Raw genomic sequence first — 26,621 nt, forward strand, 5'->3', positions numbered from 1 at the left:
ACGCCCAAATAGGTGCATTAACATTTAACAATATTTTAAACAGAATAATATTGTATGTTGCCACCTACCTCTTTCACTCCCTTACCACCAGAAATTGAAAGAAGAAAGAACAGACACCAAAAATCCACCCTACCCTCTTATTTTTTTGGAAATTAAATACGAGAAACAGCAGATCAATTTGCCAGATGTTGGCTTTTACTTTCGGTTCACGTCAAATGAAACTTAAATTCACAGGGAAATGGCAACATCGGAAGCAGTCGTTTCAGGGGAAAGTCTCAATTGTGTGAAATGTCTGAAATTGTGTAAGAATCTGGTTTTGATTCCTTGTGGCCACAGTTGCTGCATGGGATGTATAAAAAAGTGCGAGGATCAACAAGGTTGCTTTAGTTACAACTGTTCCCAGTGTCGTCAAAGCTTTTCTCCAAAGACTCCTCTTAGTGAAAACACCATTTTGTGTGAAGTGGTGAAAGATTTCAAGACACACGCGAGTTCTTTAGTCAGTGCAGGGGATGTGACCTGTGATTTCTGCACTGATTGCAAAGTGAATGCCGTCAAGTCCTGCCAGCAATGCACAGCCTCATTCTGTGAAAGGCACCTTGCTCCTCATCAAGAAAACGCTGCATTTGGAGACCACCGCCTGACTGATCCGGTGGACTATATGAACAGAAAGGAATGCACAACACACAAGGCACCTCTGGTGTTCTTCTGCAAAACACATAACATGTGCGGCTGCAGGACCTGTGGAATAATGGATCACGGAGCCCATGAAGCTGTTCCTGTGGAGGAAGTAATTCCTGAAATAAAGGTAAATGTTTTTGTGCAGTTGTCAAAAGATTTCAAGATCATAGAATTATACAGCACAGAAGGAGGCCATTTGGCCCATCGTGTCTGTGCCACCTCTTTGAAAAGAGCTATCCAAATCAATCCTTCACCCCCGCTCTCTCCCCATAGCCCTGCAAACTTGTCCTCCCCAAAAAATTATCTATTATATAATGATCTAAAAATCTGTTTGGATAAAGAATACTGTTACTGCCCCTCCCCCCACATCACAGCATCAAGCTGCTTTTTAAATGAGACCAACTTTCCCAGCAACTTGTCAAGGAGATAGACGTTCGGCAAAATAAATTGTAATGGAAACACAATTTAATTTTGTAATTTGTGTAATAGTGTAATAATAATAATATTTACATTTGATTTAGCACCTATAACGTCAAAACATCTCAAAGTACTTCACAGAGCATTGCTGTCAAGTACTGACTGTATTTGAGGAAAAACACAGCAGGCAATTTGCATTCAGGAGAGTACCACAAACAGCCATAAAAGTAAATGGCCAATTTGTCTAGATCAGGGTGGTCCAACCTTTTGGCTGTCATGGGCTGGATTCCTTATCTGAGAAACGCCTGCGGGCCGTATAAGCAATATTTTGGTATTTCCCTTCCAGAAATATAATATTTACACAGCACCTTCTTCATGTCAGCTGTGATGTCTGAAAGCACTTGACGCTACCAGCGGTGGGAATCGAGAGAGGTGGGATGGGGAGGGGAAAAGATCACTGTAAGCATGGAAAAAAGAATTAGGTGCTTGAAGGAGAGAAGGGGATAAACGAGTCGTAGGATGGAGCTCCAGAGAGCGGGCGCAAAATGGCAATGGTGGGACAGATGGGGTGGGGTGGCATGAAGAAAGCTGCTGTTTGCTGGGCAAAGGGAACGGCCAGGTCAGGAGGTTGCAGAGGTGGAGGGTGGTGGGCAAAAATGAAGGATTTAGAGGAGTTTCTCACTGGGGAAAGAGGAAGTTGTCTGAACCACAAACTGCTGCTCTCGCTTCATTTCTCTCTCTCGCTTGCTCTCTCTCTCTGCTCCCTCTCACTGTCTTTATTTCTTTGTCTTACTTTCTCCCTCATGCTCTTTTAATAATAATAATCCTTGCATTTGATATAGCGCTTTTCACGTCGGGAGGACATCCCAAAGCGCTTCACAGAACACACTGTAAAGTGAATTGACTGTATATTTGTGGGCGAACGTGGCAGCCAATTGCGCACAGCAATGTCCCACAAACAGTCGTAGATTGAAAATGACCAATTTTTTTTTGTTTTGGAGGGATTATTATTAGGAGTGTGGAGTAAGGAAACTTGCCCAAGGTTTCGCCTGGAATTGAACTCAGGTCTCTCGCTTGCAAGGCGAGTGCTCTAACCACTGAGCTACCAATTGTCCCCAGACTTTTTCTCTCTCTCCCTCAATCACTCTCTCTCCTCTGTCTCTTGCCTCTCTCTCACACACACTCTCTCTGCTCTCTCGCTCTTTCTCTCTCTCTCCCTCCCAAACATTCAGGAAATAATGTACAATGAAAAATCATCTTTATTTATAGAATGAATTTCTTGCCAAAGAATCTGCCTCAGAAAAACAGATTGAAGTGACTGAAGCTCAGATCGGAAATTGCCAGCAAAACGTGGAGTTTATCATAGTAAGTTTCTGATGGTGAGAAACACATAAATATGTGTTGCGAATGACATCATCCACGGACATGGGCCTGATGTATGCGGGTTTCACCCAATTCTGCTCTCTGCCTCCACCCTTGACTCCATGACCACTGCTGTCCTGACAGAATGTCTGTCAGACATCAAGTCCTGGATGAGAGCCAACTTTCTCCAGTTGAAAGTCAACAAGACTGAGGCTCTCCTGATTGGCTCCTGTCAGCGCCTCCTCACCTCAGGCACTGACAGCATCACCATCCATGGTTGCACACTCCACCTTACTAAGCTAACCTTGGGGTCTTGTTCGACCCTCAACTATCCTTTCTACCCCACATTTACGTCATGACTCTCTCTGCCTTCTCCCACCTCCTCAAAATCACCCGGCTCTGCCACTGCCTCTCCCCTCAGGCTGCCGAGACCCTCATCCACGCGTTCATTACATCTAGTCTTAACCATGCTCACTCCTGCTTGTCTGGGGACAACTCTTCACAAGTTGCAGATCATCCAGAACTCTGCAGCTTGTTTCCTTTCCCGCACCAGGCTCTATGACACCATCACACCCACGCTCGCCCAGCCCCAATTCCCCCCCCCATCCCCCAGAGGATGTCCTCAACTTCAACTCTACAACTGAATCGGGGCCAGGCATTTTATCTGGTTTATCTGGCATCCTGGGTTAACTAACGTCCGGCCTAAGAGGCTTCCACTGTACCTGTACAGTTATCTGGAGATGCTATCAAATTATACATGGGGCATATGGTCAATAGTAAATGTGAGGTTTTCCAAATTGTAGGGAGAAGGTTACATGGGAAGACATCGCTGAAGAAAAGATGGGAAGGGACATTATTCAGATCTTTCAAATATTGGCTGGCATATATGACAACAGGTTATTGCTTATTCTTGCTCTGCTAAACCCTTCACCATGTCGGTCTGCACCACAACCACCAGCCTCCACCCCTATCTCACAGCCAATGCCACTTAAATACTCATGCTTTCATCACAGGCAATGCACTCCTCAATGGAGTTTCCTAGCTATTCTATTCACCAGCTGCATCTCATCCAAAACTCTGCCTCCAGCATTCTCACCTGAACCAAACTCTGCATACCCCAATCTTCCCTTGGCTCCCAACGGATTGATTTCAAGGTCTTTAACCACGCCCCCCAAACTGCACCTCCTGACTTCTCTGATCTTCCCCTAACCTACCCCTCTGCTTAGCCACCTCATGCTTGGTGCTTGCTGCATGTGCTCTCCATGCAGGCATCAGTAGCCTTTAGTTCTTACACCCTAAACCTCTGGAACCCCCACTCTCAACCACTCTGTTTTGCTCCCTCTTTAAGTCCTGCCTCAACTTCTACGTCTGTGAGTGTCCTTATGGCTTCCTCCCCTTCCCCCATCTCCAACCCCATCCCTGTAAAACACTCCAAGATATTACTCTATGTGAAGGTCGCTATATAATTGTAAGTTGTTGTTGATGATACTGATGTTGGTTTAGACTAGTGGTGGCCAACCTGTGGCCTGTGGGCCGGAAGTGGGCCTTGGGGCCATCAAGAAGCGTCCCCTTCCCCCCTCCCACAAACATTTGCACAAGTCTAGGTACGTCCTTATTGGATCGGTAGTGTGATTTCAGTTTTTTCTTGATTGAATATATTTTAATTGATAATAATCCTTGCATTTTTAATAATAAAAATAATTAATAAGAACATAAGAATTAAGAGCAGGAGTAGGCCATTCGGCCCCTCGAGCCTGCCCCACCATTCGATAAGATCATGGCTGATCTTCTGACCTAACTCTAATTACCTGCCCTATCCTCATATCCCCTAATTCCTCTATTTTTAAAAAATCTATCAGTCTCAGCCTTGAAGATGTTCAAGGACTGAGCATCTACAGCCTTCTGGGGTAGTGAATTCCATAAATGTTTCCTCAACTCTGTTCTAAAAGGTTGACTCTTAATTTTAAGACTGTGACCCCTGGTTATAGATTCTCCTACCAGGGGAAACAGACCTTCAGTGTCTACTTTATCAGCCCTTTAAGAATCGTATATGTTTCAATAAGATCCCCCCTAATCCTTCTGTACTCTAGAGAATATAGCCCTAGTTTATTCAGCCTATCCTCATAGGTCAGTTCCCTCCTCCCAGGAACTAACCTGGTGAATCTACGCTGCACCCCCTCTAGGGCAAGTATATCCTTTTTGAAATAAGGAGCTCAAAACCGCACACAATACTCCAGGTGCGGTCTCACCAAGGCCCTATACAGTTGCAGCAACACTTCCCTACTCTTGTACTCTAAACCTTTTGCAATGAACGCTAACATGCCGTTCGCCTTCTTAGTTGCTTGCTGCACCTGCAAACTAACTCTTTGAGACTGGTGTACAAGGACACCCAAATCCCTATGAACACTAACACTATCTAATCTCTCCCCCTCTAGAAAATAATCTGTTTTTCTATTTTTTCTACCTAGGTGAATAACTTCACACTTCCCCACATTAAATTCCATCTGCCACCTACTCGCCCACTCCCCAAGCCTATCTATATCCCGTTGCAATCTTTTTGCATCATCCTCAGAGCTTACTCTCCCACCTACTTTAGTGTCATCCGTGAATTTAGATACGTTACATTCAATGTCCTTGTCTAGATCATCTAATAATCAAGAAATATTCAATCATAAAAATTGATTTTATTGGCCGACCATAAAGGTTGGCAATCGTGATTTACACACTCAGCCCAGAACTACAGATTATGAGGCTAAGTCCCAACTGAAGTGAACAAATATGAATGGACACAGATACTGGCGTTCTCAGGCCCAGGGAGGAAAACTGTGGAGTTTGAGCAGTGAAGAGATGAGAATGGGTGTTTTGTTTGATTACCTTTGATGATTAGGTAGAGGTTTCCCTTAGGTAAAGAGAATGAATGGTGCAGAGACAACAACAACAGCAACAAAATTACATTTATAGAGCGTCTTTCACATCGTGAGGACGTCCCAAAGTCAGGTGTTGGGCCGAGCATGGGGGAGGGGTGGTATAGGGGTGAGGGAAGGCAGAGAGGTGGGAGGGAGACCAAAGGCACGGTCGAAGAGAAGACGACCTAGGCTGGTATGATCTGTGGCTTGATGGATCAAATGAGCTTTACTCATTCCATGTATTCTTGTATTCTTATTGTTGACAATAAATTAGATAATATACATTGCATTTATTTTAATTGTATTTTCTGTACTTGATCAGAGTTCTTCACAAAGAGTAAAAGCTAGCATCGCAAGCAAGTTAACCGACTTAATCAAAACCATTGAAAACACACGCACGGAATTGATTGAGCTTGTGGAGATTCAGGAGAAAGAGGCACTGGAGCAAGAGAATAGCATCGAGAAGCAACTGAGAGAGAAATGTACTGAGGTGAAAAATGATCAACTTCAGCTACAAACATCGTTGAACAGCAGTGACACGTCTGAACTTTTACAAGTAAAACTTAAAAACGTAAGCGCTCAGAGACTCTACCCTGCATGGAGGGTGCTACATAAGTGCATGATGTTGTTGTTGTAAAAGAATTGCAGCTGCACAATTCTTAAAAATAACACCTGCATGTTTCTTTACTCCTTATATTTGTACTGATGATATTGGAACATAATACAGTGTACTTATCAGGTCTAATTTGTGGTATTTCTTAATGGGATTTATTAATAATTTGACACAATCAACTTCTGGAGCAAAGTTCATGTGGGTCAATTGGAATTCTATCATGATTCCTTTTTAACTAATTATGTTATACTGGAAATGAAGTACCGATGTGATATAAATTATCTTTTGACCGCAATAAAAATTGCTTTCTGATCATGGTACAAATTGCTTTCTTACAAAATTAATAATAATTATTATTAACTTCAGAACCTGAATTCAATTTGAATTTCCTATTTCCCAAGATTATCCACTCACCTTTAAGTCTTTACAAATATTTTGCTCATGTTGTTTTCAGCTTGAAGACCAAGTGAACTCTGGGCTTTGGTTAAAATTTAACCAACTTTGCCTCGTCTGTTTTAAGAATAAGGTTGTTATTAGAAGTCATTTTAAGCTTTTGCCCGAGATGTTCTGAAAATGTCATCTTTTTCAGAATATTACTGCAATATTTCAGGTTCTTTTCCATGCTCATACCTTGGGAATGGAATATTAATTCCGTTGCATTATTGCTAAACATACCTTAACTCTCTATTGTCAGACTGAGCAGCTTGTTGTATCCCAAGGATCAAATTTGTGGCGTTCTGTAGCGTAGTGGTTAGTGCGAGAGATGACAGGTTCGATTCTTGGGTGGGACGAAACCGTAGGCAAGTTTCCTTACTCCACACGGCTCTGTTAACCTAGTAGAACATAGGAACCCCATTGTTAGTTGAATAGCGGATCGATTTCCAAGGGTAATAATTCCTCCCCCAAAAAATTGATCATTCAAACCACAACTGTTTGTGGGACACTGCTGCCATGTTTCGCCCACAAAGTGTACACTCAATCCATGTTACAATATATTCTGTGAAGGTCTTTGAGACATCTCAGCAATGTGATAAGGTGCTATATCAAATGCAAGAATTATTATTATAATCACAGACTCTGGAAATTATAATTTCAAAATACTTTCAAAGGGAAATTGTGGCACAATGTAACAATTTAGTAGGGTGGGGGAAGGTATTGTCAGAAGATGTTTAGAAATATTTGACCAACCTAAAAAAAATATAAAGAACATCTGTAAAAATGTTTCATTTATTTCATAAGGTCTGTTGAGGTTTATATTCTCCTCCTAATCCAAAATTTATCCCCAAATTCAAATTGATTGGCTGCTTATCTAATTTTATTTAAGGACCATTGCTGGTGTAGATTAAACTTTCGTGGCTCCCTTCACGGATCCAAATATAAGATTCTGGCAAACAGAATAAACTGGTCTTTTCTGGCCAAATCTTTCAACTTAGATATCAAGAGAGCAGTTAACTCGATTATTAACCTAATTTTGAACTCAACAGTCACTTATAATAGCAACCAGGTTTGATGATTTTCCTTTCTCTTACCAAACTAGGAATTCAAGACTTTAAAAGTCCAAGGAAGGGAAATTGATCTGCCCAACTCAACGTTTGCTCTGTTTGTCAAACTTGCTGCTGCAGAGAATGTCGTGACAAAACTATCCAACCATATTGAAGGAAAACTGAAGCTTTCTGTCATCAAGAAGAGGATACAAGGTTAAATAAAAAAAAACATTTTATGTTTAATGCGGCATTTTATATTGTGTTTTTCATAAGAACTTTTATTCAATTGGCTGAACCTTATTGTACTATTAGAACAAAGCAGTTTAACAATCTAAGAGGTACCTCATGTTTCATTGTATTTTATTGCTATGGCTTTGAGGATTTTTGAAACAAGATTGTACAGGTTTTCCTTCAGTTATATAATGACTATTGCTGGCATGACATTGCTGTTTGACGGAGCTGGGGTGATGCTGTCCTTCAATAGAAAGCTTCCTAATATTGTCTGTGGGTTGGCACTCTGCCTCTTCACCCCTGAATCTAGGTTTAATCCGGACAAGACCTCATCCTCTCAGCAATAAGATCTAGGTGAGCGATTTGGAGATTCTATTTTGTTCTGTGAATTTGCATTCTAGAGGATGACAGGAGAGTAGTTTTAAATTGGGAAATAAGGGTGGTTTTAAATTGGGAGATTTAAATTGGGAGATTGGGTGACTAAATCAACAAGATTAAAAAAAAGTCAAACATGAAATAAATGAAACAACATATGAAATACGTGCGGCTATGTTTTGTGTGAGAGAAACTTTGGGAGGGAGAGATTAGGAGAGAGCACTGTGAAAGCACTTTGGGAGAGAGGAGAGCTGGCTGGCACTGTGTGAGGATACAGGAAGAGTGAAGAGGTATTGTGTGAGAACTCATTTTAAAATAAAAGGCTATTCTCTCTCTCTGACGTAACCCCAGTTCTGAAACTGCTGTTCAGAATTCCACCATGAAGCAGAATATCCTGGTCTCGCTCGTGAAGAGGCATGTGTTCAACTAACTTCAGAAATCATTCAAGAGTTCAACAACAACAACAAGTTGAATTTTATATAGCGCCCTTCATGCCAGACGCTGGGAAGAGCACTATATAATTCGACTTTTCTCCATATTGAGGGCCTTCTTAAAGGGCAACTTTTGTGTTGGGTTAAGTACAGTGAATGATGTGTGCTTAACCCTACATCTGTCCTATGATATATTGTTGGAATTGTTGGAATGATATCAACATGTCAATCTATCTCTGGAATTTCCATGTGTGGGTGGAATGCAATGAATTCTCAGCTTGGTTAGGATACTCTTAATGGGTTTCTGCATGTGATGGATTCCCGACTGTGGTTGCAGACAGTTAGGGCAGTGCAGCCAATCTACAGAACTGAGATTCGTTTCACTGAGTCCAATAGTGCCTTTGTCTTGTCTCAGCCAATTCCGCACAACAGTGTCCCACAAACAGTCGTGAATTGAGTGACCAAATTATTATTATTGTTTTTTCTTGAGGGATTATTATTCCCGGAAAAGCGATCCGCTAATCGGCTAAGAGCCAGGTTCCTACTTACTGTTAGGTAAACAGAGACGTATGGAGTAAGGAAACTTGCCCAACAATTCGCCCTGCCAGGAATACAACCCAGGGCTTTCGCTTGTGAGTGATCTAACCACTGAGCTACAGGACTCCAATATCCTGTAACAAATTCATACTACTCTGGATTTATGGTTGTTTGGGCCTGGTGACAGAGACTGTCTCTTCTCCCAATCCCAGGATAGGGTAGTGGGGCAAGAGATTCTCACAATGGGATTATTCGGGTCTAAGCAGTGTATTGCTAGGTACAGGATAGCCATGGATTGGATTTTACCCTTACTTTTCCCTTTATCCTCAAGAACAAGGAGTTGTGAAGCCAACCTTCAAGTTCAGTTCCTCCTCATCCACTGCCACAAACACTGGGGGTTCCAAACCCTCCAGCATATTTGGCAGTTCTGCATCCGCATCAAACACATCACTGCTGGCAGCTCCAGTACAGACCAATACCACTGCAATCAGTTTCAGAGTTCGAAATGACTCAGAATCGACTGCACCCTTCTCATTTGACTCTACACCCAGCAACAGCAACACTACATCATCTGTGTTTGCATTTCGAGCTCCAGCTACGACATCTAATTCAACAGGTAAAGAATACTCAATGTGTCAAAGGATACCTTGCAGGTTATTTGTAAATTAATGTACTTTCTGGATTGCTGAGCAAGCATTTTGAGCTATGTAGAGCAGCAGTAAAAACATTACAGTAAACTATTGATAACTTGACCTTGGCTTAATTTGTCACTACCATTAATTCATCATGCTGCAGGTTGTACCAGTGTTGGAATTTGCTGTCAATATCCTGGCTGCATTTATTTATTTTTTATGCATATGCCTAACTTGCAGATCCGAATAACTCGTCACTGAATCCTTTCCGGTTAGAGTAACGAATCATAAGGAATTCCTGTAGTAGCTATGGCTAGAGGTCTGTCCCACATACATCTTGTTTATTGACTTAACTGGATGTCAGTGCTTTCAGACCAGATGAAAGATTATCCAAATGTCTGAATGAGATGGTTTCTGATGACTGTTTAAGTAAAGAAGTTGAAAATGTATAATATTGCTATGTATAGATAATGTGAATTATATACAGACGTTTGCTCATTCAGCGAAATGTATTGTATGTTCTGCTTCACAGGTTCTTCCTCAAGCTCTGCCTTTGGGTTGGGATCCAATTCTTTGGCTGCAGCAAATCCGCCAGCATTTGGTACCAGTCAGGCCCCTACGTTTGGACAAAGTACTAACCAGCCACCTGCTGCCTTTGGTTCATCTACTGCACCTACATATTCATTCTTGACTGACTGTCCACCATCTACCTTTAGTTCACAGTCAACCAGTAGCCAACCATCGCCATTTGTGAACCAGCTGCGCTCAATTGGTTTCACTTCATCTTCTACCTCAATACAGTCAATATGTCCAACATACTCAAGTGAGTATATGTGCCAACCACCAGTGTTCTACCTCTCTTTGTTCATTCTTTCCTCTTGGGTTTACTGCATAATTAGGCACAAGGGAACATGTTACCTCCAGCTCACAATGTTGCCATGTTCATTGCCCCTTTATTATTTTAGATCAAAGTGAGCTGAAATTACTTCAGTGTAATATATAAAATGTTACACAGAAGTGTATTTTTATATAGAAAAGTGATATTTTAAGTTTAACCGAATAGCTGCTTTCTATTAATAATAATAATGATAATAATAATAATCAGCAACCACAACTTGCATTTATATAGCGTCCTTTTATGCGGGTATCGTGCTGAAGCACTATAATAATAATAATACATTTCACATAGGGAGGATGTCTCAAAGTGCTTCACAGAATATACTATGTAAAGTGTAGAGACTGTGATTTTTTTAGGCTACAAGATCTTTTTCAATGTAGCCGGTTGTTTGACTTTCTCAGTACTGCCAGCCAAGCTTATTGCATGTGGCCTGTTCAGAGACTTTCTAATGCATGTGCTTGATTTGCAGGTAACAGCTTCCAGTTTGGGACGAGTGGTATTGGTAATAGTTTTAACATCAATGCCACCAATTCATCGAACAATGTATTTAAATTTAATGTTGGATCAAGTTCAACAGGAGCACCACAGCAGCTGGGTCCCACTGGAAATTTTCCACTGAACCAAGCCCCTGCATTTTCTCCTGGGTAAGACAGTCATGTACGGTGTGAAGATGCTTTCTAGTGCGACTGAATGCTACTTGCAATGGTGTTGATTGGTGGGTGCCCGTAGACACAGGAGACTCCAATTTCTGAAGGGGAAAGAAGCCTTCATTGTGCAGAGGTTGGCGAGAAAGCTACACATCAGGAAACAAGAAGTTAGCACTTGGACACAAAATGCCAATTGGCAGGGAAGCAAATGTCAAACATCTGGTTTATCAGGTCACTTGGTGTCTCTGGCTGCACATGTATGGTGTGTAAGCAGCGATGGTAGTGACCTGATGACCTGCAAGTCACTCATTTTGGCTTTCCTGTACTGGCTGGTGTTGCACTCACATGCAATGAACTCGACCTGTGAAATTTCAATAAGTAAATAGCGAGGACCAAGCCTCAAGTGTTCACCAAACAGACCCACATTCTATGGGACACTGGGGATTTACAGTGCAAGAAGTTAAACGTCAGTATGTCAACAGCATTTTGCTTGCACATAAGTTAAATGTAACATATGTTCCTTTTCCAGGGCTGTTGGCACCAATCTTTTCTCAGCATCATCTGGCGAGCATTCAACTGTCGCTGGCCGGAGGATAAAGACTGTTATTAGACGTAAGAAATAGGAGCTAAATGTTTTTGAAATGAATTGTCTTCATTTCATAGAACATGTGCTTTTTAAAATTCTGTTTTTTTTATTGCTTATTACAAACTTTTATGTAAATATACTATTATTTTCACTCAATCTACTATTCTTGGACAAAAATCTGTGAACATGAATTTTTTGTTATAGCTGATTGTATTATCTATATCTCATTATTTAACGTTGCCCAAATCCACTCAGCGTCCTTTCAGATAAAAAACGGGGACTCTTTAAAGTTTGAATATTTGCTTTTGTGATCCACTCTTGTTTGGACCAAAACAGTGTTGTACAAAGTACAGTAAAACAGTCTGATCTGTATAAATCGTGGTTTTACTGAAGTCATGCACATGCCAAACCCTGTTCAATTTCTTATTAAATCCACTTAAATTTATATGCACCAGTTGTATTGACCACCGTATAACTCGTAACACCGCCACAGCATTTATCGGCTGCCAACTCAAAACTTGTTTACCGAACCTTCCTCAAAGAGAAAACCGCACACCTGCACCCCAACGCACTGCGCACCCTCCCTCCCAGGGCAGTAACATCGACGTCATTGTGCACGTCTGCAGGGGGGAGGGAGGGCTGAGAGAGGAAAGACCGTCATCTGATCACGTGGAGAACGAAGGGGACCCGTCACCACGTGCGCACTCACCGGTCTTGAATCGCAGGAACCTAAGTCCTGACCCATCACTGAATGCTCACTTAATGGCTGCGATGCCAAAGGACTGCAATTGCAGTCCATAACAGTCAACAAGTACAGAAGACAAGGTCTTGACCAGTCATGGATTCAGCCAGTGCAGATACCCCAACTAAATGCAAATTAAGTTTATATTCTCTTAAAACAGTTCTGTTTTGAAAGCTGTTTAGTTGTGCCATTCATTGTACAGTACGTTTTCTCCACATGAGTCACAGTACTGTGCAGTACTATATATGGAAGAATGGGCTACCATAAGTCTAATATGCATGAGTTAAACATGGTACAGAAACCTTGCCTTAATGTCATCAGCCAGGACAGTACTTGTGTATCTGTTAGGTGTAAGTCATATAAATCTGACTTGTACATAGCTTTACTTAAGTCATATATGATACGACTTATGTAAGTTTGCCATAACTCATGCTTTGCATAAATCATATTAAATGTTATGGTCCCAATTAATACAACTTTTGTGAGTGTTACTGTTTTACCTATATATATTTACATTTGTTTAAATGGACTATAGTGACTTTGGTTAATAAGGAGAACAATTTAATATTAAAGCCAAGTTTATTACCTCACAATCCATTGCCAGCTGTGGCCGAGCATCTCCACAACTCCTGCCTCTCCCTCTCACAGGCCAAAACTGCTTTTTACTCCAAGACCATTTTCGAGGTGAAAACACGGCCCCTACCACTCCCCAGTCCCTACACTCCTTTGCCCTGATTACTCCCACCTCCCTCTCAACCACCATCTCCCAGATGAAGCCCACCACCTCCCCCTCCTCTCCTCCCTGCTGGCCGACACAGTCAACCAGTCACTTTCCTCAGGTTCTGTCCTCTTCCCCCTTAAAACCAACAGCACTGATAAACAAGACATTGGTCATTTGCTTCACTCGGCGCTTTACAAATGTAATTTGTTGTTGTTGATGGGAGAATGTTAGGGAGGTATTCTGGAGGGATGAGATCAGATGGGCTGAAGGACTGTCTTCAACCAAATCAATCTTGTGGTCGCTGACTATGTGAAGGCCTGTTGGCTGGTAGTCCATCCCACAAACCAATGACACCATGAAGAAAAAGCAAGACAAGGTTTTTGTGAATTCTTTGAACGACCCAAATGCTTTCTAGAATGCAAATTACCAAATTATAATAGAGAGAGAGAGGAAGTGTGAAGTCCGTTATTTGATGGCATATAAGATACACCCACCCTGATTGCAACAGAGAAGCAGTTCAACTCAGAGTGAAGAGTTACTTCCAGGTAACTGCACTTCTAACGCCTTGGGATGTCCTCCCGACATGAAAGGCACTATATAGATGTAATTTTGTTGTGTTGTTCTCTCAGTACTGCTAACTAAATACCTTTAAACACTGGCCACGCTTCAACTCAATGCAGCACAGAAATAATTTATTATTTTGCATCCATATTCTAATGATGGTAACATTAAGAGTTGGAGGATTTACTCCTGATTCTGTAACAAATGTTTTTGAATTCAGTTTTCTGCAATGCAGCTGTAGAGTTTGTGAATTGCTTTTAATTTTTACAATGGAGGTGGATGGGATTTTGGGGGGTCAGCATAATGAAGTTGATAACTTTGTGAAGACCTCATGGCCAGTCCCATTCCACAATCCAGTGACAGTATAGAAAAAAAGCAAGACCTCCCATTAATGATTCAAATGATCTCCAGAATGCAAATACAAACAACAACAAATTACATTTGAATAGAGCCTTTCATATCTGGAGGTCATCCCAAGGCACTGGGCAGGTAGGTAGCCACACCCAAACTGGTGGTTGGGATCTGGAGGGGAGGGGTAGGAGATTGACTGAAGCAGGCTCGCAGAGGTGGGTCTTGAAGGAGGCAAGGGAGTTGAGGTGGAGGGACTGTGGGATGGAATTCCAGACTGTGGGGGTAGAGAGACTGAAGGCCTGTCCCCCAATGGTGGGGCGGGCAAGGCGGGGGATGTAATCAGGCCAGAGCTTGCTGAGCGGAGGCAGGGGGCAGGTTGGTAGGGGTTTAGGAGGTCGCAGAGGTAGGGGGGAGCAAGGCCGTGGAAGGCTTTGAAGATGAGGACCAAGATCTTGAACTGTATCCTCTGAGTGATGGGAAGTCAGTGGAATTGATGGGAGAGGATGGGGGTGATAGGGTCGCAGAGCTTAGTGCGGGAGAGGACACGGGCTGTAGACTTCTGGATGATCTGCAGCCTGTGGAGGGAGGAGTTAGGGAGGACGACAAGCAGGGAGTTTTGTAATCGAGCCTGGATGTGATGTATGCTTGGATGAGGGTCTCGACGGCCGGGGTGAGAGACAATGGCAGAGCCAGGCAATGTTGCGGAGATGGGGAAAGGCGGAGTGGGTCATGGCATAGATGTGGGGGTGAAGGACAGTTGAGGATTGAACAGGACACCGAGGTTCCGTATTAGCTCCGTGAGGTGTAGAGTGCATCCATGAAGGGGGATGGAATCCCGTTTGGAAGGGTTCATAGAGGGAATGGCGTGAGAGGAAAAGCAAAGTTGAGACGCGGCAACTCATTCTAAGCCTTGGAGAGGAGAGGGAGGTTGGAGATGGGGCCACAGCTGGAGAGTGATGATGGGTCCAGGGAAGGTTTTTTGTGGATGGAGGTGATTACAGCTATTTTTAGGGGGTGGGAACAGTGCCAGTGGATAAGGAGAGGTTGCTGATGTTGGTTAAAAGAGGGGCCAGGAGGTGGGGAGAGGGCGGGGGATGGGGTCAAGGGAGCAGGTGGTGAGCTTTATTTTTGAGAAGATGGAGATGAGGTAAGAGGGGGAGACAGGGTCGAAGATGTGTAGGGAGGGTGGGTAGGAGCCGGGATACGAGGGGGAGGTGGGCAGGGGGTAGCGGTAGACTGGGAGAGGTAGCTAGCGGTAACCCCCACCCCCCAGCCAGAAAGATTAATAATAATAATCGCATTTGATACAGTGCCTTTCATTTCAGGAGGACATCTCAATGTGCTTCACAGCAATATACAGAAAATTTTTTTTTACCAGGTCACCAGGAGAAACTCCTGTATCTTTTCTAGTGTTATGGAATATTTATCATTCTATCTGAACATGCAGATGGAACCTCGGCTAAATGTCTCATCTGAAAGACAACACCTCTGACACTCTGATGCAGTGCTGAAGGAGCACTGCAGTGTCAGCCTCGTCTACGAGCTCAAAGTCCCAATGTGTGGCTTTGAATCAACAACTTTTAACTCAGAGATGAGAATGCTACTAACAGAGCCAGTCTGACACGAGGTCATTAATTGATTGTTAGGTTTAAGTACTATAACTTGATCAATTTTTGGATGCAGTTTTATTTTGTTCAAGGTGACAAATGAATGAAACAACATACAGGCAAAAATACATTACAATAGACATAGTTAATGAAGAACTTCTGTTTGATAAATTATATGCTTTAAACAAAGCTTATTACAGACAATAAATGTAATCTATGTTTATTATAAACAATATTAGAACCTTGAGTAAAACTGCAGGGCTCTTCTCTGCCCTATAATCATTAACACTGCATCCCAATATAATTTTTCTCTCAAACTTACTGCACATCCACATTAAGTTTGTCATCTCGCTCCCAATTGGCCATTCTTAAAGTGTGGGCTCAGACCATGAATTATTCACAGGCTATTGAATGATGGCGGTAGTGGAGGGCGGGGGTCAAAATATCAATGCACACCATCCAGTTTTGGTGCCCTGTCTAAGACCATCATGTGACAGCTTAGAGCAAACACAAGATTTATTATTAACCTTAAAAATTACTACACACAAACCTTTGTTGTTACCAAGGCCTCCTAGCCAATCTACACTGTACAAAGCGCTTCACAGGGTATACTGTAAAGTGGATTGATTGTGTATTTTGTGGGCAAAATGCAGCAGCCAGTTGCACACAGCAGTGTCCCATAAACAGTCCTAGAATGAGTGACCGATTTTATTTTGGGGGATTATGGCCATGGCTCTGGGAGAAACTCTCTTCTCAAATAGTGCCATGGACAGGCAGATGAGACCTCAGTTTAACGGCTCAGCCGAAGAATGGCACCTCCGATATTGCAACACAACCCCAGCACTGCTTTGGAGTGTCAGCTTAGGCTATCTGATCCCAAGTCCCAACATGGAGCTTGAACCCACAAACTTTTAAGTCAAGAGATGAAAGTGCTACCAACTGAGCCAGGCTAACACACATGAACAGGAGACTTTTTAAAACTGTTATCACTTTAAAAACAGTAAGATTATGAAAGGATTCAAGAGGGTGGACATTGGTAGGCTGTCTCCATGTGTTGGTGAGTGCAAAACAAGGGGGCATAAGTATAAAATTGCTTGTGGTAGATCTAAAAAGAGAATTTAGGAGCAACTTCTTCCCACAGAGATTAGCGAGAATGTTGAACTCATTTCTGGAAGCTGTGGTTGAAGCAAAATGTGTCTTTAAGAGGAAACTGGACACATAAAAGAGGGAGAAGAGAACAGAGAATATTATGGGGTGGAGGCTGTTGTAGTATATAAACACCAGTACTAACTCATTGGGCCAAGCACTGTGCAAGAAAAAGTCTCATTTTTATTACTTCACTAAAACAACCCAAAGGTTAATCCCTAACACTTGTTCTATTAAATTATGGGGGAGGGGGAGGAGAAAGATTCAATGCCAATGACACTGAACAAAGAAAAGCTCTACATTAAAGTACAGGATACGATCAGATTTGGTTAGGCTCTGGTTAACAAAGTTCCAGAGGGTACATTCTGCCCACTCTTGTGACTTGCTTGGCACAGAGGTTAACTATCCCACACTGCAGAACTACATCTGTACAACTGCAATTAAAGGCAGGAACACAACACAAGGTTTTATCTGAATGAAATGGCAGTCTGAGTTTTTCTTAAATTAATATAAAATATAAAGTCCCCAAAATGGCTAAGAAAGCTAAGTTTAATACAGCACCTTTAAATTGTCAGTAAATAAAGTTTAGACCTTCCCACAATAAAATAGATTTTTACAAGAGGAATATAAATGGTCAAAGTATTGTGCTGTGATGTCACAAAATTAACCAGTGGGTCTCACTGTAGAAGAGCAATTGTTTTTGCTGCAGTCAATATTATATTGATAACGTTATGTTCGCTAACCAGTTTCTCTCTTCACCGTCCTGGTTAGGTCTCCCTATGGATCAGCCTTTTCAGATTAGATATTTTATGTGCTCACACCCATTCACACAAGGCATGTGAAAATTCATCAGATAAAGTATTCTCTGTGTAAATTATAGTTGGAGGTGCATTAGATAGCGTACCCAGTGCAATAATGCACAAATGCACAAATTAATGCGTGAATCAAGCTTAGAATTCATTGTGAAATGGTAGTTTTCTGAAATGCTTTCTTTAGATAAAAAGCTATACAATTCAAATATATACAAAATATTAATTTAAAAACTCATCAAAATTAGCAGATCAAAACACTCATAAATGGATATAAGAGCATGGTTTTCCTAGGAAGCCAATTGGAACAAATTGTTTTAATTCTAACACTGAGCAATTAAATATTATCATTGCAAAATTGGCATCAGGTTTCAAAGCAACCGATACTTTTAACACAGAAACAAGGAAGCAAAAGCTTTCAGGGTTAATTCTCAGCAGGTTTTGTTTCTTCCAGATACTTACCCGAAGCAACAAAGCCCTGCAGGTCAGTAAATGTATGCAATCTTACTGTGTGCGCTTATAATGGCATAAACAGACTGGTACACATGTTCCCCCAAGGTCAGAAAAATTATCGACAAGGGAATCATCCTAAAAATCTCTTAAATAATACTGTTTTTCCCGTTACTTATTTTGGAGTAAAGCTGATAACAACTATCATCCAAATGTGGACTGCTTAGTGGTCAAGGCTATTTTGAAGCCTGACCGGTTAGTTGCTTAGTGATAAGGGCCTACGTTTTCTTTAAGAGATCAAAAATGGTTGAGTTTTCCAAAGCAGCCACAGAAAATGAATGCATTGCAGGAATTGTTACTGAAAACCAAATTCAACTGTGATGAAGAAAGAATGCTGATACAGCAAATGAAAAATGCTAATAGTCAGTGACAAATCCAATTCCGCACCACACTGAAACTATCTCTTCCTGCAAAATTGCGATGCTCTAATTTTGAGATTTTGCATATCCTTCATTTCAAATGCCATATTGCCAGCCTTCAAAATAGATAGAATTCTAAAGAACAAGTCAACTCCTGCCTTTAGTGCAGTCTGAGATAATGCAAATGTTTTCATTCTCAAACTGAATTTTTCATATATTCAGCATCTGTTTCAAATGATCGGTGGCTCCTGATTAGGTAATTCTTTCCCTTTCTTCTTGTGCTGTTGCAGTCATCCAACATATAGGAAACTGTAAATTGGAAACACCCTGTGTTGTCTCATCTTGCGCCATTTCTCTTTACCACGATGGTTCCAGCTACGATATCATACGCTGTACGGTTGTGTTGAAAGAAGAGTAGCGTAACAAAGGCAGGGAAAAAGAAGGCAATGGAGAAATTCTTGATCAGTGCTCGTATTGCAGACCTAATTTGGAAAGAAAAGTGAGCATTTAGGAAATATTAACAAAGCCAACTTCAAAGAAAAGTTTAGTGAATGTAATATTTTATCTGTGGAAAAGTCAGAAAACAAATGTTGCATATATATTAAAAAATATATTATATAACCAAAACAATAAGCAAAAAAAGCTATAAATGGGGAAATAACGCATGATTTGCAGGTAATAATTTGGTAATAAAAACAATTTGGTTCCTCAATCCACGACTGTTTGTGCTGTCCACAATTGGCTGCCACGTTTCGCCAACAAAATATACAATCAATTCACTTTACAGTATATTCTGTGAAGCACTTTGAGACATCTCGAAGACGTGATGTGGAGTCCTGTAGCTCAGTGGTTAGAGCACTCGCTTTGCAAGCGAGAGACCTGAGTTCAATTCCAGGCAGGGCGAAACCTTGGGCAAGTTTCCTTACTCCACACAGAGCCTAATAATAATCCCTCCAAAAAACAAAAACAATAATAAATTGGTCATTTTCAATCTACGACTGTTTGTGGGACATTGCTGTGCGCAATTGGCTGCCGCGTTCGCCACAAATATACAGTCAATTCACTTTACAGTGTGTTCTGTGAAGCGCTTTGGGACGTCCTCCCGACGTGAAAAGCGCTATATCAAATGCAAGGATTATTATTATTATTATTAGGCGCTATATCAAAAGCAAAGATTATTATTATTATGAATACACTGTTTCTTTGCTCTCATATTCAACGCATCTATATCTAAGACCCCCATCTGTTTTTCTTATGGTCTTATCTACTTGCTCTGCGCTCCCAGACATGTTCTTAACTATTATCTGGTTTGTTGCACAACCCCTCTCCCACCATCCGTGGCCAAACTTTCAGACTCTACGCCCCTAACCTCTAGAGGTCCCTCGCTCTACCTGTATGTCTCACCGCCTCTCAGTCTTCAAGTCCGGCCTTAAATCCTGCCTCTTGACACCTATAGTCACATCCCCTTTTCCTCCTCTCCCCTGCTCCACATCTGACCCCCCCCCATTACTGTAAAGCGCTGCAAGTTATTAGTCCTATGTGAAACACACTATATAAATATAAATTGTTGCTCGTTCAAGCTACAGAGCTGTGTCACACCCTCTCCGACATGTGTTGCACCAATAAAATGGCTATAACATTGTAAAAGCAATTGCAGATCAATTATTCTGAAGTGATTTTACTCACGAGGAAAGATTGATGTTCTGTGCCGGTATCACAACAACCCTGTTAGGGGCAACCAGTACAGAGTTGTCACATGAAACGACCCGCAATCCAAGCAGAAACTTGCCTGGGGTGGCTCCTCCTACCCCCCAAAGGCAAATGATCTAGACACGGAGACAAAACCCGTTTCAATTCAGAGCCACTTCAAAAGCCATTTCTATAACTACTGGCAATAACTTACTTTTTCACAAGTTAATCTCGTTCCACATTTTGCTCTTGTATTACTTCCCTGGCCAGCAAATTTCAAATGCAAACTTTTGTACTGTCTAATGCTATGAGATGGTTGTGAGACCTTCCGACTGTTAAAAAGAGTTACACACACACACACACACACACACCAACCAATATGAAAGAAGCTCTTTGGACTTGGGAAACCCAACCCTCAGTTTGAACCCAAAGAATGCAAAATGTTCCAAGGCTTTCCTGATGTATTATCCAATTCTACACAAAAGGCAACGGCTCTCTTATTGTTTGTTATGGAACATTCTGTGACATTGGATAAAAAGGAAGACAATATCTAATTATGTCATGTGAAGTTAAACATGGATTTTCATAGCCTGGGTCAGCTGATGGCATTGTTGCCTATGAGTAAGAGGTTCGAGACTTTGAACTCGCAACTCAGGCTGAAATTCCAATATACTGATGAGGGGCCAGGTTTGCCTACAAAAGCACAGTCACTATACTTTAAAGTACATACTGTGGCTCACTTTGAGACATTCGCTTCACATGAAAGGTATTATATCAAGTGCAAGGACTAGAGTTTCAACTCTGAATGTAAGATAGTAAACAATGCTCACTACCTGATATTTGAACTCAGCTCCCAACACCAACCTATCCTTTTATGTGATGCTTAAATAAATGTCAAAAGCTGTTTGCTCAGAGATAATATTATAGATTTCTCCATACACAAACACACACACCAAGCAACTAATATAGAACTCCCAACATGCCCCAAGTACTGTCTTAAAGACACTCACAGCAGCACTGCACCTCTCCTCTGACTTTCAGACCATCTCTGGTACTCAGCATTTAAACCGGAGATCCACACACCGCTACACAAATCTGGACTAGGGCTATTTGTATTGGCAAATTAGTACCAGCTGGAGTTATGATGCTCTCTTCCCCACCAGAGACCAATAAGTGCCTTACCTCATAGCCACAGACTAATAGTCTGTACATCAACGCTACAGCCATCATCCTCTGAAGATCTTCTAAAGATGTGTCTTCATCAATTTCTTCAATTATGTAATTCAAGGCAAACTTAGAAAGATCCCTGTACATGCAAACAGACATAATGTGACAATATTAAATCAATGCTGCCTGAAAAAAAATCTAAACAGTGAAGATTTTCTGTCACACTTCCAATAAAACCACAACACATATGGAAGTGGCTATTAGCAACTAGCAAACTGTTGAAAGGAAGCAGACGATATCCATAAGGGAATAAGGTTGAATTGGGGGGAGGGGAAGAAAGAGAGTAATGAGTGAGATGCCACATGGGCATCAACACCTTCTTATATTTTTGAAAATCCAGATAAACTACGTCTACCGCACTACCTTCACCCACCCTCTCAGTCACTTCATCCAAAAATTCTGTTAGGTTTGTCAGACGCGATCTGCCTTTGACAAATCCGTGTTGACTGTCCTTTATTAAACCATATTGTGGAGTCCTGTAGCTCAGTGGTTACAGCACTCGCTTTGCAAGCGAGAGACCTGAGTTCAATTCCAGGCAGAGGGCGAAACCTTGGGCAAGTTTCCTTACTCCACACAGAGCCTAATAATAATCCCTCCAAAAAACAAAACAATAATAAATTGGTCATTTTCAATCTACGACTGTTTGTGGGACATTGCTGTGCGCAATTGGCTGCCGCGTTCGCCCACAAATACACAGTCAATTCACTTTACAGTGTGTTCTGTGAAGCGCTTTGGGACGTCCTCCCGACGTGAAAAGCGCAATATCAAATGCAAGGATTATTATTATTATTATTATATTAAGCCTTGCATTTGATATAGAGCTTTTCACGTCTTCTCGACATCTCAAAGCGCTTCACAGAATATATTATTAGGCATGTGGCGTAAGGAAACGTGCCCAAGGTTTCGCCCTCTGCCTGGAATTGAACCCAGGTATCTCGCTTGCAAGGCGAGTGCTCTAACCACTGAGCTGCAGGACTCCACTTCTTCTTGATCCTTGTATAAATATATGAATTGGATTTGCAAGGCAGTTAAATCTGCAGCTGACACCAAGAGAGAAGACAACCAAACTCTTACAAATGCATCTATGCTGATGATTACAAAATTCTACTGGTAAGTATGGTTAATTAACTAGTACTACCAAACACCGCTGGAATCATAATTTCTTCTTTTTAAAAAAAACTATTTTTTAAAAAATCCCAATTCACAGAATATCTTCATGAAGCCCAACCTGAAAGATAATCACATGTTTTGTACCAAATGGAGCAGACGAGGTGGAGTGACTCAGGACAACGGCTGTCTATCTTAATCATCTATTACCAAAACATATGTATTTTACAGGAAAGCTGAGTGTTCTACTTGACACATTTGCACTGTGTGTGTTTTTCTTAGGGGGTGTCTTGTAAGAGGGGTGTCTTGTAAGGTTTGAGATTTAATTTTTGTTGGAAAAACTGAGATTAATCTTGTTTTTGTAAACCAGTTGGTGACTTTACTAACAATCTGACAATATTCCTCATTACCATTCCTATGCAGATTTCAACTACATTTTGGAAGTTTCAGCAAATCTAAAACTTTGTTTTAAAAAAAACAGCAGGGCTATATTTTCCACTGCGCTTTTGGTCACCTTTTCTCTTCCCTCACCCCCAATCCTGCACCAGCTCAGGCACCCAGGCCACTCCACTCTGTAAAGCACTTTTGAGATGCTCCGCTGCCTTGAAAGGTGCAATATAAATATAAACAGTTGTTGTAGATGGTACTTACTTGATTCCACAGATATGCATTACTGTCAGTACCACCACTGCCTTCAGCAGAAAAAGAATTAGGAAGTCCACCATCTCTGCAAGAAACCTCTGCAGCAATGAGGGGATGGTGTACTCACGGCCTAAAAAACAAAGACAGATATTCATCTCTTAAAATATATCAAACTCAAAAACACACAGCACAGCCATGAGAACATTCAAGTACATGACCGATAACTAAAGAGTGTGCATTTTCATAGTGAAAACTTTGCAGACAATTACTGTTATGTGTACTGACTGTTTTTGATGCCCAAAACTCATTTGTGTGTAGCAAATTTGCATAAACAACAATGAGGTGAATGACCAATTTACCTGGAGGACTATTAGCCAGGACATTGGGGACAACCTCCTTTCTATTTTCCAATAGTGTCATGTGATGTATAATGTTCCATCTTAAAAGGCAGATGGGATGTTGGTTTACTGCAAATAGATAAGTCTTCTCCTTGACTCCATCACCCCCATCCTCGTCCAGTTCCACTGGCTCCCCATTCCCAGAGGATGGAGTTCAAAATCCTTGTCCTCGCCTTCAAAGCCCTCCACGGCCTTGCTCCTCCCTATCTCCATGACCTGCTAACCTGCTATGAGTCCCACTCCTGGCTTTCTCTGATCTCTCGTCCACTAGCACCTACCTCCTCCCCAATTTATAATAATAATCCTTGTATTTGATATAGTGCCTTATCATGTCGTTGAGGAGTCTCAAAGAGCTTAACAGAATATTGAATATATTGGAAGTCAAGGTCCAGTTATCAGGAGTTTACTGTAATGTTCCGAAGTTGTTGTAGGTGGAGTCCTGTAGCTCAGTGGTTAGAGCACTCGCTTTGCAAGTGAAAGACCTGAGTTCAATTCCAGGCAGAGGGCGAAACCTTGGGCAAGTTTCCTTACTCCACACTCCTAATAATAATCCCTCCAAAAACAATAATAAATTGGTCATTTTCAATCTACGACTGTTTGTGGGACATTGCTGTGCGCAATTGGCTGCCGCGTTCGCCCACAAATGTACAGTCAATTCACTTTACAGTGTGTTCTGTGAAGCACTTTGGGACGTCCTCCCGACGTGAAAAGCGCTATATCAAATGCAAGGATTATTATTATTATTATATTTGACTGAGCTCTACACACATGGCCAGAGTGGATCAATTTTCTGAGTTCTTTGTCTACCGGATATTAAGGGGAAATATAGAAAATTTCTTTGAAATGCAGGGTCCAAATAAAATGACCAATACTGCCTTTCGATGCAGAACATCTCAATGATTTCAAGTTAAAAGGTTAGTTCCAGTAATAAAAATCCTTTCATTTGATACAGTCATCATTATCATAGCTTGTTCCTCCAAAGCAGCAAGCCAGGATCTATTTGATTTAGTGCCTTTAATGTTGAAACATTTCAAAGTTCTTCGCAAGAAATTGCTCTCTGGTGTAATGTATTTTGTAAGGAAACACAGCGGCCAATTTGCACACAGCAATGTCCCACAACAGTAACATGACCAATTTATCTGGGGATTGTGAGCTAGAGCACTGGGAGGAACTCCCTTCTGTTTTGTATAGTGTTATGGGTTCTGGAACTCCCTTCTGTTTTGCACAGTGTTATGGGTTCTTCAGCATACACCTGAACAAGCAGGATTAATGTCTCATCCAAAGGAAGACATATCTGACAATGCAGCACTTCTCCAGCTCTGCACTGGAATGTCAGTCGAAACTGCAAGCAAACAACCCAACATAGTGTTAATTCCTGAACGTTGATTCTTTAAATATTAATTTATTGACAAATGAGCCCCAAACTGATATCCATAGATTGATTCTGAATGTCCCGTTCACACCCAAGACAGGTTTGGGACATCAATGAGAAGGTATGTCCATTTATCTTTTAACCTGATCAAAAAAAGACCGGCAAATTGTTACCTATAAACCAAAGAACTTAAAACTTGTGACTCACAGGCCTACTGAATAAAGACACAGTATGGTACAGGTTGGCACGATAACAAAAGGCCAAAAGCACATGGGCTCAATTCCCAATCTGTGCTGAATTCACTAATCTCAGTCAAGTAAGAAGTGTGACTGGCTTCAGCATCCCTGGATTGTTGGGGGGGGGGGAAGAGAAATGAGACAGACTTCTTGCTACCAATTGTTTGAGAAGTATAAGTGCACGTTGAGTGGGGACCGCATTAGGTTTTGCTATGTCCTCTCTTCCCTGTCGTCCAATATTTCACTGAGACCGCGATGTAGGTTTACACAACGAGCTATTCTAATGGAAGGAAGCCATCGTATTCACTCCCAGCAGAACCCCCCCCCCCCCCCCCCCACCCCGGGAAAGGAGAGAGAAATAATAATCCTTCACTCTTTAATTGCAAAGTTGTAATTGCAATTATGAAACGTTTGTGTGCAAAACCTCAACTCTATTAGGACTGCAACTACGTGTCACTTCGAATCTGCACTGTCTCTGAAGTTCACGTTAATATTGAACACAGAGAGAGAGAGAGAGAGGGGGAAAAAACAACTGGATGTGGGCTAAACCCACATTAAGGTATGTTTTGGTCTGACAGGTGGAAACCCATCACCAAGATCCAGAATATCCCCAACAACTGAGAATCCCATACATCTCACCTACACAAACCTCCAGCCCCATTGGACTTGAAAGGTGCTGCACCAATATAATGTCGTCGTCGTTGTTGTTGTTAAGAAGACCCATCTGCACCAACATCTGGAGATGAAGGTCCAGACGAGTGAGTGAGTGAAGTGAGTGAAGTGAAGTGAGTGAGTGGTGCAACGTCTCTTACCTCCGGGCGGTGGGTTCCCCGCCTGTGGCTGTGCATGAGCGGCCGGGAGCCGTGTACCCGCCGCCACCACCTCCCGCTGCTCCCGCTGCTGCTCCCGCTGCTGAGCTCCGCCGCCGCCGCCGCCCGGAGGCGTTTGCCCCGATGGGGGGACCCCATAGTAAGGAGTGTACGGGGGGAAGGGGTTGTACGGGCTATTGGCAGCAGTGAGTGCGGTCGCCTCCCCTCCTTCGGGCTGTCTGACGTGCGCGGTGTAATGGGTCGGGGAATAAGGCGGAAAGGCGGCGGCGGCGGCGGTGCTGTGGGGGGGGAAGGCGGCCGCGCCCATCAGCAGCCAACTCTGCCACTGCACGTAGCTGTAGTACTGGCACAGCCACTCCTGCACCCTCCTCGAGTACTCCCCGGCGCTGGCGGCCGGGCGGTCGGCCGCGGGCCGTGCGCGGGGGCCGCCCCGGGGCCGGTGGGGGGCCGGAGCCGCGCCCGCGCCGGAGCGCTCGGGGCGCCGCGGCGGCGGCGGCGGAGGCGGAGGTGTGGCCAT

At 42.3% G+C, this 26,621-nt stretch overlaps 2 protein-coding genes across 2 annotated transcripts; one reads left to right on the plus strand and one right to left on the minus strand.

The window, feature by feature from the left end:
• The first annotated feature begins 235 nt into the window (after window positions 1-235).
• Window positions 236-13,010, plus strand: LOC103184896 (tripartite motif-containing protein 29). The gene is made up of 8 exons (XM_007903142.2): window positions 236-805; window positions 2,365-2,460; window positions 5,686-5,934; window positions 7,514-7,673; window positions 9,366-9,650; window positions 10,199-10,489; window positions 11,034-11,208; window positions 11,741-13,010. Exons 1-8 carry the CDS (start codon window positions 239-241, stop codon window positions 11,832-11,834), a joined length of 1,917 nt encoding a protein of 638 aa, XP_007901333.1. The 5' UTR covers window positions 236-238; the 3' UTR covers window positions 11,835-13,010.
• Window positions 13,011-17,088: 4,078 nt separating this feature from the next.
• fam8a1b (family with sequence similarity 8 member A1b) lies at window positions 17,089-26,621 on the minus strand. The gene is made up of 5 exons (XM_007903181.2): window positions 26,087-26,621; window positions 23,278-23,398; window positions 21,475-21,598; window positions 20,290-20,429; window positions 17,089-19,085 (listed from the first exon to the last, which is right to left on the minus strand). Exons 1-5 carry the CDS (start codon window positions 26,619-26,621, stop codon window positions 18,941-18,943), a joined length of 1,065 nt encoding a protein of 354 aa, XP_007901372.2. The 3' UTR covers window positions 17,089-18,940.

This window comes from Callorhinchus milii, unplaced genomic scaffold (assembly GCF_018977255.1).
Source record: "Callorhinchus milii isolate IMCB2004 unplaced genomic scaffold, IMCB_Cmil_1.0 Scaffold2, whole genome shotgun sequence".
In the NCBI taxonomy this organism is placed as follows: Eukaryota; Metazoa; Chordata; class Chondrichthyes; order Chimaeriformes; family Callorhinchidae; genus Callorhinchus; species Callorhinchus milii.

Excerpts from the sequence above, each read along its gene's own strand:
- LOC103184896 (XM_007903142.2), top strand. The coding sequence starts at position 239 with ATGGCAACATCGGAAGCAGTCGTTTCAGGGGAAAGTCTCAATTGTGTG. Across the intron at positions 806-2,364 it reads AAGTAATTCCTGAAATAAAG|AATGAATTTCTTGCCAAAGA; the intron begins GTAAATGTTTTT and ends CTTTATTTATAG. Across the intron at positions 2,461-5,685 it reads AAAACGTGGAGTTTATCATA|AGTTCTTCACAAAGAGTAAA; the intron begins GTAAGTTTCTGA and ends GTACTTGATCAG.
- fam8a1b (XM_007903181.2), bottom strand. The coding sequence starts at position 26,621 with ATGGCCACACCTCCGCCTCCGCCGCCGCCGCCGCGGCGCCCCGAGCGC. Across the intron at positions 21,599-23,277 it reads ATGCATATCTGTGGAATCAA|GGATCTTTCTAAGTTTGCCT; the intron begins GTAAGTACCATC and ends TTGCATGTACAG. Across the intron at positions 19,086-20,289 it reads CAGAACATCAATCTTTCCTC|GTCTGCAATACGAGCACTGA; the intron begins GTGAGTAAAATC and ends TTTCCAAATTAG.